The sequence below is a fragment of the Drosophila teissieri genome, chromosome 3R (assembly GCF_016746235.2).
Source record: "Drosophila teissieri strain GT53w chromosome 3R, Prin_Dtei_1.1, whole genome shotgun sequence".
Taxonomy (NCBI): Eukaryota; Metazoa; Arthropoda; class Insecta; order Diptera; family Drosophilidae; genus Drosophila; species Drosophila teissieri.
Window position 1 is genome coordinate 15,278,227 of NC_053032.1, and position 12,234 is coordinate 15,290,460.

A 12,234-nucleotide genomic window follows, 5' to 3' on the forward strand; every position below is an offset into this window, starting at 1 on the left:
CTGCCACATTGTGCTCGGTGGAAATCGCTGAATGAAAGCTCACAGCGAACCTCCTTCCTTCCAGGTACGATTTTAGCAACCCAAAATATGAAGCAGGCAGCGTCTGCTTGATTTTTAGTTGAAGTCCAATGTGCCACACTCGATCAAACGCTTCTCGAATGTCCAATAAGAGGCTGTTACAATATTCCTTACTGTCGTAGGCAGTCAGAATTTGCTCGACGACCCGATGGAGCTGCTCGACAGTACAGTGGCCAGCACGAAACCCGAACTGGTGCTCAGGGGTAATCCCCTGGGCTTCCATAATCCTTACAATCCGGACAGCAATCAGTCTCTCAAACACCTTCGAAATTGAAGGGAGGAGACTGATCGGCCGGTAGGAGGCGGGCTCCCTTTCCGGCTTGCCAGGTTTGTGGATCATGGAGATTATCCCGAGCTTCCACTGATAAGGGAAGTATTGCAACCTCACAATAGCGTTGAAAACCAACGTTATGTAGAGGATCGCTTGACTGGGCAGGGCCTTCAATGTGGCGTTGCAGATGACGTCATGTCCTGGTGCTTTGTTGCTACTCTGGCGCACAATGACTTCGGCTACCTCGCAGGGTTCAAACGGCGTATCTAGAGTATAATTTGCCTAGCGTTTATTTTACCAGTAGGTCATTTTAAAATTTAAGTGCTTCAAGAGCAGTCAATTGCGTTGAATCGTTGCCTACTTTTAGGCTCTGTCGATTTTGGTGCACCTTTAATATCGACAGAGTATCATCTAACTTCAAGCTCTTTTAATTGCAACTTTGTCTGCGATGAAACCAGTACACCAAAAATGATTTCCTAACTTTTTCCAATTAAAGTTTATTCTGCGACCAACACAGCCAATTCGAATTCGCCTGGCCTTGCAAAGTTTCAGTAATTTCCACTCAATTGCACTATCGAATTGCCAATTGTCGACAGGGATTTCCAATGTCAAATCCATAACCCATCGCTTCCCTTTGCCCCAGTTGATGTTTTCCTGCTGCAGCACCGGTCAATTAAATTTTGTTTAAAGAGATTCGTTTTGGTTCTTCTGTTTTTGTTTTGTTTCTTGTAATTCTTCATTTTGTTTTGTTTGGTACATTTGAGAACATTCATTTCGAATTTGAATATATTTTCAATTTAAATTTTAACTACACATAGGCATATAGATTTATAAACGTATGTATTTATGCCGATATCTGATGCGACATCGTTACACCATTTCGCTGGCTTAGAATTATATTAACATTTACATAGATATAGTAGCTTTATATCTGGGATTTCGGATCGCGGTTCTCGGTAGCGCCTCTGTCAGCGATTTCCCGTCGAAGGTACACAGAGATAGAGATATTGTTAGCAGGTATTTGCAATGGCTTAACATCAATATTCTTACACATAGACACACTCAAATCGCGAGATAAACACATCTAGATGCGGTTGCTTGCCAATGAACTTGTATCAGAAGCCAACTGGGGTAAATGCTACGCTTGAAGGAAGGGTGGGAAAGTATGTCGGGTATGGGAGTTCGAGTGCCTAGTAATACAAACATACGAACGTAGCTAAATATATGTATGTGTAAATTAATCACAATTGAATCGGAAAATATTTACAAAAAATACTCAATCAAAGCCCCAACCATCCGCAGAGCATGAGACCCAACCCGTTGCCCCGTTCGTTTGGCTTTAAAACTCGGGTTTTCAGCTATAGTTTCGTCTGCACCTAATGATTATGCCCGTTCCGGGCACTTGGTCTGGACAATTGGCGCCTTTGCCTGGAGTCCCGGCCCAGTCTCCGCTAGCATGGCCGTGTGCACAATAATGGCCGGCTGGTCCTCGCTCTGAGGATGCAGCTCGTGCGACTCGCCGGGCGTGAGGCTAGCCAGCGCGGCGAGAAGATCATGGTTGACCAGTGGCTCGCCTTCCTCGCGTGGCTCCCAGCCGGCTGGCGGCGAGGCGGGCGGCGAGATGAGGAACTGTTTGACCGGCGCCGGTGGCTGCAGGTTTTTGTTGCTAACCGGTGTCACCGGCTGGGCAAAGTAGCAGGTGATGACCGTCTTCTTGTTGAACTCGTACTGGTGCAGCTTGATTCGAGCATTTGCCGCCGCAATGGCGTTGTCATAGTTAACCCGCAGGCGCCGGAAGCTGCGCAGCCACTGGAACGAGGCCGATTCGCTGAATGTGCGGAATAGCTCCTCCATGGCGTGCTTCAGCTCTGGATTGGTAAACACCTCGGAGTGGATGTTGGTCACGATAATCGAGGTGGGTAGGTCGTCGAACGAGTCTGCATCCACCTCCGGCTCTGTGTCGCTATCCACGTCTCCCTCCTTTGGTAGCGACGGATGTTGATTGGGTAGGCCGTCGGCGGCGTTGATGAAGATATCCTGGTCCGGCGACAGCTTGTCTATGCTGCCGCCTCCACTGCTGTTCTGCGTTGACTTCAGTTTGTTCTTGCTTCTGCCGTTGGCGCTGTTGTTGTTGTTGTGGTTGCCACGAGGAGTTGTCGGAGTGGCTGCGTTGGCCGCGTCAGCTTCGCCAGTGGCGTCAGGAGTGGCCGGATCAGGTGCATCGACGGACGCATTGTTGTTGGACTTGGGCGCGTCGGACATGGCTGGCTGCAAAGGAAAAGAAAATTGTTGTTCGATAAATAGGATGGAAACATAGTAGAATTGGTGTTAATAAGAAGTCTCTCTATCGAATAGCGAATATCATTTAAGCAAAGTACTCTTGCTAGCCTATTCATGTATTATTTACGAAGCATAAACCCTTTTTGTGTTGTTAAGCAACTAATTATTGGGGTAAAATAAATGAATTCCTCGTAAAGCTTATTTAGTACAATGGGCTTGTTTTTAATGGCAAATATATGTGGGAAGTAACCGCTGTTCAAAGGAGTTATTTTTGTGATAGCCATTACTGCTATATTTATGATATACTCGTACGGCCTTTAATTATAGCCCAACGAGCACGGACTTTACAGTAATTGGATTCAACAAGTCAGTGACATTCTCCATAAATAGAACTGTCAGTTGGCTAACCTTCACCTCCAAAACATTTTTAAAAAATTGGTAAACAGCACTCGCAAATTATTTCCACACATACACCGAGGGAGCTGGGCAAACAGCCAGGGTAAACACAGCGCAAGGCTTGGGTTTTTGTTAGCGTAATATATTTGTAATAAATTTGGAGCGCCACGCTACGACAAAAGAATTTCTACCTCCTTCCACGGCAGCCCTTCAAACCAATTACGGTACCAGAAACTACAAACGTGTGCAAGTTCGGGAAGGAGCGGCGGAACTCAGGGAAGTGGGTCTGCGGCAGGCGAGGACTTAAGTATCGACACGTGAAGCCAATCAATAGGTCTACCACGGGGTTGGAGCTCCAAGGGGGATCCCGTGGTGACGCACTGTTGATTCACAACTGCTCTTGATTTTATTGTTATGTCTGCGTGGCACAATCTTTTGGCGAAGGGAAAGCGCCAGACGCGTGATTAATAGTAGCGAAATTTTTATGAATGAATGAATTAGGTAGCAACTGGCGTCAGAGTAAAAATGGTGACGTGTGTCTGCTTCGCACCTGTGACCGCCATGAAACCCATTCCCTGAAAATCCAAGCGAACTCTTCGTGGGTTTCATTATACTAACTGCCAGTTGTAGTTCTGGATGGGCGCCCATTTGTATGCTATAAAAATAGCATTCTTCTTAGTGTTTTATTGTGGCCCATGAATCAGCAATATGCAGTGAGTTAATTATACGCTGTTTACCCGGCCAGGGTGTTATTTTAGACAAATGCAAATGGGTTTTTGTGCTAGCTTGAGCTAACAAAATTGGCTTAGTTTTGGGTGCGTAATTTGCCAAGTTTTTATGAGTTTCCATGCAAGGATTCGGGCCAGGAGCTGAAAATGTTTGCTTTGTATTTCCTAATTAATAATTTGGGCATACATTAAATACCCACGAAACTTTAATGGATTTTAATTGGGTTTTACATTTTATTGTTGTCATAACTCGATTGATTTTTTGCGGGTAACTATATCATAAATTTGTTTTTGGGTTTTTTGCAATTTACACTGTACAAAAGCGATTAAACACACATATTTGTAAAGACTGGCGAATACAGTGTATGAGGGATAACTAGAGTTATTCTTATGTAAAAAGTTTAAATTATTGCTTTAGCGATGAAAAATGTTTTCTTAGATCTTGCTGAATTAAAAGCTGGCAAATAAAGGTATTCTTTTGAAGTGAATTGCTTTTTATTTGATGAAATTGCAATACCACCTTTGTGATAAGCTTATACTTATGATTTTCTGAAAATAAGTAACCACTTGAAGGAATGAGAAGGCCAAGGACAGGATTTTAAAGCTCGACAGACGCGACGCAAAAACCTCTTTCCCTCCTGAATTCCCATAGCCGATGCTTTGTTAGTGCTTTCACTTTCCATTTATGGCCATTTTTTTGTTGACTTTTACCTCGACGCAGAGGAGTAGAGCAAAAACAGCAAGGATAGCAAGGGTAGCTAACAATAAAAACAAAGGCCAAAAAAGAATCCAACGACGAGTTGATCTATTTCCGGATGATTGATTTCCTTGAAAGGACACACCCACGCAATTGTTACTTTTGCTACCAGCGGCAGTTGGAGATGCGACTGTTGTTCATGACGTGTGCACTTTGTTTGCCGTGGAGCTTGATCCTTATCTCAGGAGCAGCATGGGAACGAGGACGCCTGTAGGTGCAAGTCAGCATAAACGAGCCGCTGGCATGCAAATCGCATGGGCGCCGTGTGACGTCACCGTTCCTGCACGCAATCCATAAAAAGCAAGGAAAGCGGGCCGATAGCGCATTTTTAACTAGACAAAAGTAGCTTTCAGCCCCGCCCACTTTGGGATGGGGAAGGCGCTGCCGTGGTTTCGACATGATGATGAATTGCCTGCCGGTCGTTAGCCAACGACCTTCACTCATTCATAATTGCTGTCATCATTATATCAAGTGGTTCCAACCCCCGCCCTGGGACTCCTCCTCTCTATCCAACCATCCATATCCATGTAATAATTTGCCAATCCATCCATCCTTCTGCTCATCCCGCCATGCCAGACTTAGCAGATTTTTAGCCATAAGTAGCCCGCATGTAAGCCACCTCAAAGACACGCAAAAGCTCTTTAAATCATTTTAGACGGCATCCTTGGGCCACTCAAAAAAACCAGCAACAAAGGGATATAAACAAATTTGTGTACGATTTTAAGCTTTGTCCTTTCCTTAAACCCTTCAACTATATTCTTTCATTACTTTAACAATATTGATCAGAGCCTCTGCGACATCCTTGAAACTTTTTACACTTTTAAAGCGCTTAAATGTATAAGTTGCTATTTAATTGACGCTCGCATCCCCTACTTAAAATTGATCGGATGTGTGCCAGAGAATACGAGTGAGTGAATTGTGGCCTTATTTACATTATCGTCCCGATTTCGTGACAAAAGGCAAATCCCACGAGTGCGTTTTCCACTCTCCATTACAGCTGATGCTTTTGCTTTCACTGCTGCTGCTGCTGCTGTTGCTGCTGCTGCAGTTGCAATTTCAGTTTACCCTATTTGAATGCAAATGCAAATAACGCTGGGGGAAGATTAATTTGATTTTCTGCTGAAATTTAAAACTTTCTACTGGCAGATACCAACCGTCTGAGCCAGATATTTGCGATTGATGTAAACCGCCTGGAATTTAATTAAATTGTTCCTGGCCTTTATAGAGAGCTCAAAGCGTAGCTCTGTTATTACAGCTCCTTGCGGTTGCCGGTGGAGGTTTTGCTGCTCATATTTGTGCCTGCAAGTGTCGGCTTCGTTTGCCACATGTCACATGTTGCTGCAACCGGAATCCTTTCAAGGCAACTACAACAGCAAAAGGTCAGGCGGTCAGTTACTGGTACAGCTGGTACAGGTCGGTTACTGGTCGTTAGGCGTGTGAAGCGCGTATTACATCAGGAGTTCTGTGGCAGGGCAACACGTGAATCGTGTGCGAAACTTAAGATATTTTGCTGAAAGGTTTTTGAACTAAATTAATTGAATCCTAATTAGTTTGCAACTTTCCTTTGTTCACTGTTCAACCTGTGCCGGATTGCTTCTGGTGCTGGCCTAGTAATTTCCCACACACGTTGTTAGAAATGCTTGTTAGAAATTTAAACACTCGTATCTATGGACTGCACCTGAAAGTATGCTATTCTTCCCACTCACTTACACACACCCACACACGCACAAACACACACACACAAAGGGGTGCTCTGTAATTTAGCTCCACCAAACCAAACCAAGCCAACTTTGCTTTCACGGCTGCTGTGGCTGGATAATTACTACCAAAGGTGAAACGTTCACCGAAAGCTTACCCAGCATGGGCGGATTTGCGTGGTAGTGGCACAGCCTTGTTGGGTGGGTGGTTGGGTGGTTGTGGGTGGAACGGAACAAATACAGCTGATTGGCAGGACATTGATTGGCCGCATGAGCCATGTGTGTAAAATGTAACATGCTGAAAGGCTTAGCTTTGGGCTGCAGATCAGCGGGAATTGTGTTTGCTACATTTTGGAATCAGAAATAACGCATTCTCTGGAATCTGCATCTCTGAATCCTGCCTCAATATTCTAGTTTTTACAGTTCCTGACATCTCCTACCGTTCCTAATCAAGTATGTATATATAAACTTTATAGGGTACCATTTTCTATGCAAGTAACGGGATGTGTATTGTGCAGAATTTCTGACCAGCAGTAGTATTTGTCTTACTTCTTAGTAAATGACAAGTATAGAATTGCCATTCAATTACTGAAAACTAAACATTTTCAATGCTAATTTTAATTATGACGAATTATGCAATATTTGTAGAATTTAGATATATTTGGATTTTAGTAACGTAACGTAAGGAATATTCGTACTAATTCTATGGGGAACTGTGTGGATTTGTTTTAGGGAAACATTAGACGAAATCCGCTTTTCCATTGACCAGTTGTTAACCACCTGTCAACCAGTCACAAGGGGCGTCCATGATAACAACTATATAGCTCTGTTTATACAGAGACCTTTGTTGGCTGCGCACAGCATCCGAGGGGAAATCACTGAATTTACCTTTGGCATTGCATGACAATATCAGGTTTTCGTAATTACCCGACACTTCCAGGCATGAACTGTTAATTAAATCATTTACACACCGATGAATCGCACCGCAATAGGATTGTAAACACATCTGTACCAAGTTTATGCATGAAAAATGGTTTCTTTTTTCGGGGTCAGAAAATTCCTGGCATTTCGATTGACCTTCGACAGAATTGTAAATTCTAATGTGGCCCCACTCACATACATACCATAACAGCTCACCCACCCCCGCCCACTACTTTTACAAATTGGATTGTTATCACTCAAAGTCCTTGGGCGATTCCGAGGAGTTTTCCCTTGCCTCCGACTCAGACTCAAACCGATTCGACCAGCCCCTTTGTTGTCGCCTGTCACTCGCAACTGTGCGGCTCCAACTGCAAATGTATCTATGTATCTGTGTATCTGTGTATCCGTGTATCCGTGGGTTTCTGTGTGCGCCCGCCTTGTCAGCGCTTTGACACGAAAATAGTTTGGGGCAACTTGGCTATGCAAAAGCGATTTCTATTAGGAGCAGCCATCGCCGACATGTGCTGCCGAAATTCGCTGATTTGGGTAGGATGAAGAGATTACCGAAAGTTTACAGTGGTTTTTGGTCGCAGCATAAGAATCAATATCGCTCTCGAAGGAATTAAAATGCTGTACAGCGAATACAGTAAGCAAGTGTAATCAGCAGTTCAAGGTTGAGTTCAACCGGTTGAAACCCGCTGGTTATCGTAAATCATGGCCACGGTAGTCCCCTCGATTCGCTTCTTATCGCGACGACCATCCCCACTGACGCACCAAATGGACGTATTTAGACTGCATAGATAACAGTTGGCTATTGTTACTATGGTTAATTGAGACATTTACAGCCCGAGTACCTCAAGTCAAGCAGAACATACGTACGCGCATATAAGTCGAATGGAATCGACGTCGCTGCCAATCAGGCCGGTGTGTTAAGTGAGTTAGGGGCACTTTTGCTTTTGGGACGTGACGTCAGTGCGAACTGCAGCTAGATCCAGTCAAGCCAATTGACGAAAGAGCCGTCGGCAGCAGTCTGTACGTACTCAATTCATCAATTGGCAAAACGCTGGCAAAAAGGCAGCAAATCGACAGAGCGGCAGGCAAAGAAGCAAGAAAACAAAACAAAACCACATGAAATGGAACAAAAGCAAACGCAAACAGAAATAGCATAAAATGGACAACAGACGCGACAACACAGGCCCCAATCGTAGGAGCAAAAATTATGAGTTGCTTTTATTTTAAAATCGTTTCATTTATTTTGCGTCAGCAGCGCCTCTCAATGAGGAAACGCTGCGTATACATAATTTTCTGGCCGCATATACGCACTCGCATATCTTTCGAACGTCGATTTCGGTCAGTGTTGTGCGGTACCAATCAAAAGCACAGACGAGTGATCTTTCCTTGGCCTTTTGCAGTCTCTTGAGATCGGGTTGTGTTTTCGAGTGGTTTTGCAGGAGGAAATAAAGGAAGTAGAGTTTGTACCTGTACATTAACAATGTAAATGGTTCTGCTATTCGTCTTATCTTGAAATACTGTGATTTTTAAATTGCCCTTCGAAAGTAGTTGTTTTCAAGTGAGTTAATCAAAGTTATTTTTTCTCGAGCTGAATTAATCATCATATTTTTTATCTTAAAATACATTTTGAAGTAGGGTAAACAAAAGAACAAAAAAACACATTTAAAATAGATTGTTACACAGCCATTATGCATGAGCAACAACTAACAAATTGCGATATAAAGGAAATAATCTTTAATACTGCTAGAAAGTGTAATACAATGTTAGGCAATTATATGCGCAATTAAAGCTATTTTGTTATTAGCATGATTCTATACACTAGTGTTCAAGAACTTAATGGGGTAATACGTTAATAACCAGCCACATTTCTTGGTTATTCCAAATGGGTGCTATCTGCTGCTAGTTCTTGCCAATATCTAATTCTAGATCCCCTTTGAATACGACCTTTTTGGCCATGAAACGATGATTTGCCACTTCATTCACAAGCCATTCACATTAATTTGCCATGATTCTCTTAAGCGTGCACTTTATCTGAAAGTCCGAACAGCTGGCTGCAAAATGGAATCTAGGTTGGAAATGGCAAGTAAATCTGTCCTCGCTACAAGCAAGTGGGCCCTGGGCTCTGGGCATTCGGGGAATAGGGATATGGATAGGAATGGCGTCGGGATTTACACCCAGGTCATTGTGTTGTGTGGCTGGCAGTAGAAACGCCCACGCACACGCCCCTGTCAACTGGCCGGTAAAAAATAGAATCAAATACACATGTACATATGTACATATACAGAACAGGAGTTGTGGCAAAGCTCGCATTTTATTTGCATTTGTGAATTTATTGCTTTCGGTTACGTCTGTTTCGCCTTGCCACTTTTACAAAAGTCGTTGCTTGCTGCTGCTTGGGGAATTTTTTTTGGAAATTCGAAAAGATTGGGTTTGGAGCAGTAGCCAAGGGCTTCTACTGTTGCTCAAAGCAATTAATATTTGAGAAAAAAAAACGAAAGCAGAAGCAGAAGCAGCAGCAGCAACAAAGCGACCGCAACAGTGGCAACAAAACGCCCCCCGCCACACGTCTTCATTTTTCAACCAAGGACTTGGCACGTTTTAAATTCAGCCATCAGCCGCAGAAAAGACCACGGACAGTGGGCGGAATTTAATTTCGAAAAACATATTACTTTATTGTTCGCACCACCTCCGCCAATCGAATAAATACGATTCCACTGAAGCCAGTAAGCCTTCACCTCAGAAAGAGTGTTGATTAGCAACAAGACTATAAAGATTCTAGACATTACGTTATATTTGAAGCATTGAAGTAGTTTATGAATGTCGCAGAATATCTCCGAGTATTACCTTTATAAAAAATTTAATTTTTTAAAGTGACTAAATGAACAGCTTTTATGCATCTAGCTTTTTATTGGACATCCCGACCACAGTGCACTAGTTTCCACAGTATGCGATAACAATAACATCGTCCACTACGTGGTCGTTGCTGGGGTTACGAGCAGTCAGTCACGGTCACGGCTGCAGCCCCTCCGCTCCGGCCGATACGAGTCCACAGAACAATGGCTGCGGACAGGACGAAGGCCGACGGCCAAGGACGAAGGGGTGGAATTCAATAGCAACAGCAGGAACAACAAGCATTCTGCTCCCACGCAATAGCAGCAGGAATTGTGGCAAAAACAGCTGCTGCAGGATCAACGAGGTGGGAGTGGATTCGAGGACTTTAAAACACGAGCCAACTGAAAATATTCAGACACGCCGAAGCTGAAATACCCTTTTAGAAAGGGGGTTTATTCAAGTGGGGGATTTTACGCTCCTGGTGAATCTTCACTAAAGAGGGGGTAATCACAATTACCAATTTTTACCCCTACATAGGGGGTTTTTTTTCCATTTCAATAAATGCCAGATTTTTAATTATTTCTTGGTATTTGACTAAAATGTAAAATGTTCAGGTTTTGGACGAATTGAGTCCTTGTTGACACATCAGAAGCCCCCAGATGAGCACCTTTTCCACGCCACTGCAGAAATTTGAACATTTATAACAAAAACAGCATGGAACTATGGTTGGCAATGATGGCGCGTGCATAAAATGCGCAGATCGAAAGTGGGTGGCTGGGGAGGTGATAATTTTGCACTCCTTGTGATAAAAACAATCCGGTATTTAGCAGCGGCTTATTGCTGAATGTTTATAAACAAATCGAGAGAGAGCGAAGGATGGATGGCACAGGGGGGTGGAGGGTGGTTGCAAAGGGGGTGACTTTTCGCAGACGCTGCGGCACCAACACAAACAACGCAACGGCAGCACAGCAACAATTTGCACGTAAAACTCAGCTGCTGTTGCTGCTGCTGTTGCCGTTACATAAGAAACTCTTGCAAAAAGTGCAAATCTCAATTCGGTATGTAAATGGACCGCTGCCACAATGTACTCACCGTTTTTAAAAACTATTCAGTGGCGAAATTGCGTTTCTTCTTTTATGCGCCAATAACAAACGGCTCTTTCCCTCCTTGTGGTTGTTCTCCTCCTTGTTGTTGTTGTGGTTGCAGCTACTGCTCAGCAAAGTATAACTGCTGTTGTTGTTGCGGCAGCGTTAATTTGCAAGTGCACCGCTATTGTTGAATGTTTTTTAGACGATTGTCAACCCAGTGGAAGCTTCCAGTCTGCGTCATTCGCGGAGACGCGTAGTTTTACGTTCGACGACACAACCGCTCGCAGTGAATATTGTTTTCGGACTAGAGCTGAGAAACGGTAGATTTTGGTACTTCTGGAAACATCGATTGGCCTGAAACCGATAGGTAGTCGACAAGCGGTCACACTTGGCGATGTGCGATAGATTTGTTGCAATTGATTATATATTTATCGAAAAGGGCAAAGAGAAGCCGAAATATTTGGCATTAAAAGATAATTTTGTATTAAAACTAAGGAAATAAGTAACAATAAATCGCAGAACAGGGAGACATGGCCAACGTCGAGTCTATGATTGTGGAGGAAAAGACGCAGGTCAAGCAGATTGACCGCGAGAAGGTTTGTTTGATGGCACCGGCCATGTTTACTTCGGATTTCCTCTAGATATGCTAATAAGTTTATATATTTTTCAGACCTGTCCTCTGCTGCTGCGCGTCTTCTGCTCTACGGGACGGCACCACTCCGTGTCGGAGTATATGTTCGGCAACGTGCCCACCAATGAGCTGCAGATCTACACCTGGCAAGACGCCACCCTCCACGAGCTTACCTCCCTGGTGCGCGACGTCAATCCGGATACCCGGAAAAAGGGCACCTACTTTGACTTTGCCGTCGTGTACCCCAACTACCGGAGCAATCACTTCCAGATGCGCGAAATCGGAGTGACCTGCACGGGCCAAAAAGGAATCGATGACAACAAGACACTTGCTCAGGCCAAATTCAGCATTGGAGACTTTCTGGACATCTCGATTACCCCACCCAACCGCCTGCCACCCACAGCCAGGCGCCAGCGTCCCTACTGATTCTTCACGTTCATCTATTCTAATCATTTTAATCTTTCACTTGACACTCAATGGAGTATGGACATAATTATAAGTGGAATACAAGTAAGACGAACTACGAGCTGCTTGACTTAAGGG

General features: G+C 43.9%; 2 protein-coding genes across 2 annotated transcripts; one reads left to right on the forward strand and one right to left on the reverse strand.

Moving 5' to 3' along the window:
- Positions 1-1,117: 1,117 nt before the first annotated feature.
- LOC122619464 (protein sarah) lies at positions 1,118-11,370 on the reverse strand. The gene is made up of 2 exons (XM_043796432.1): positions 11,065-11,370; positions 1,118-2,617 (listed from the first exon to the last, which is right to left on the reverse strand). The coding sequence occupies exon 2, from the start codon at positions 2,609-2,611 to the stop codon at positions 1,733-1,735; it is 879 nt and encodes a 292-aa protein (XP_043652367.1). The 5' UTR covers positions 2,612-2,617; positions 11,065-11,370; the 3' UTR covers positions 1,118-1,732.
- An 88-nt stretch (positions 11,371-11,458) lies between these two features.
- LOC122619465 (histone deacetylase complex subunit SAP18) lies at positions 11,459-12,214 on the forward strand. The gene is made up of 2 exons (XM_043796433.1): positions 11,459-11,656; positions 11,731-12,214. The coding sequence occupies exons 1-2, from the start codon at positions 11,591-11,593 to the stop codon at positions 12,115-12,117; spliced, it is 453 nt and encodes a 150-aa protein (XP_043652368.1). The 5' UTR covers positions 11,459-11,590; the 3' UTR covers positions 12,118-12,214.
- The last annotated feature ends 20 nt before the right edge of the window (positions 12,215-12,234 follow it).

Bases quoted from the DNA above. Each gene is read 5' to 3' on its own strand.
- LOC122619464 (XM_043796432.1), bottom strand. From the start codon at position 2,611: ATGTCCGACGCGCCCAAGTCCAACAACAATGCGTCCGTCGATGCACCT.
- LOC122619465 (XM_043796433.1), top strand. From the start codon at position 11,591: ATGGCCAACGTCGAGTCTATGATTGTGGAGGAAAAGACGCAGGTCAAG. The intron at 11,657-11,730 runs GTTTGTTTGATG...TATATTTTTCAG, and splicing joins AGCAGATTGACCGCGAGAAG to ACCTGTCCTCTGCTGCTGCG.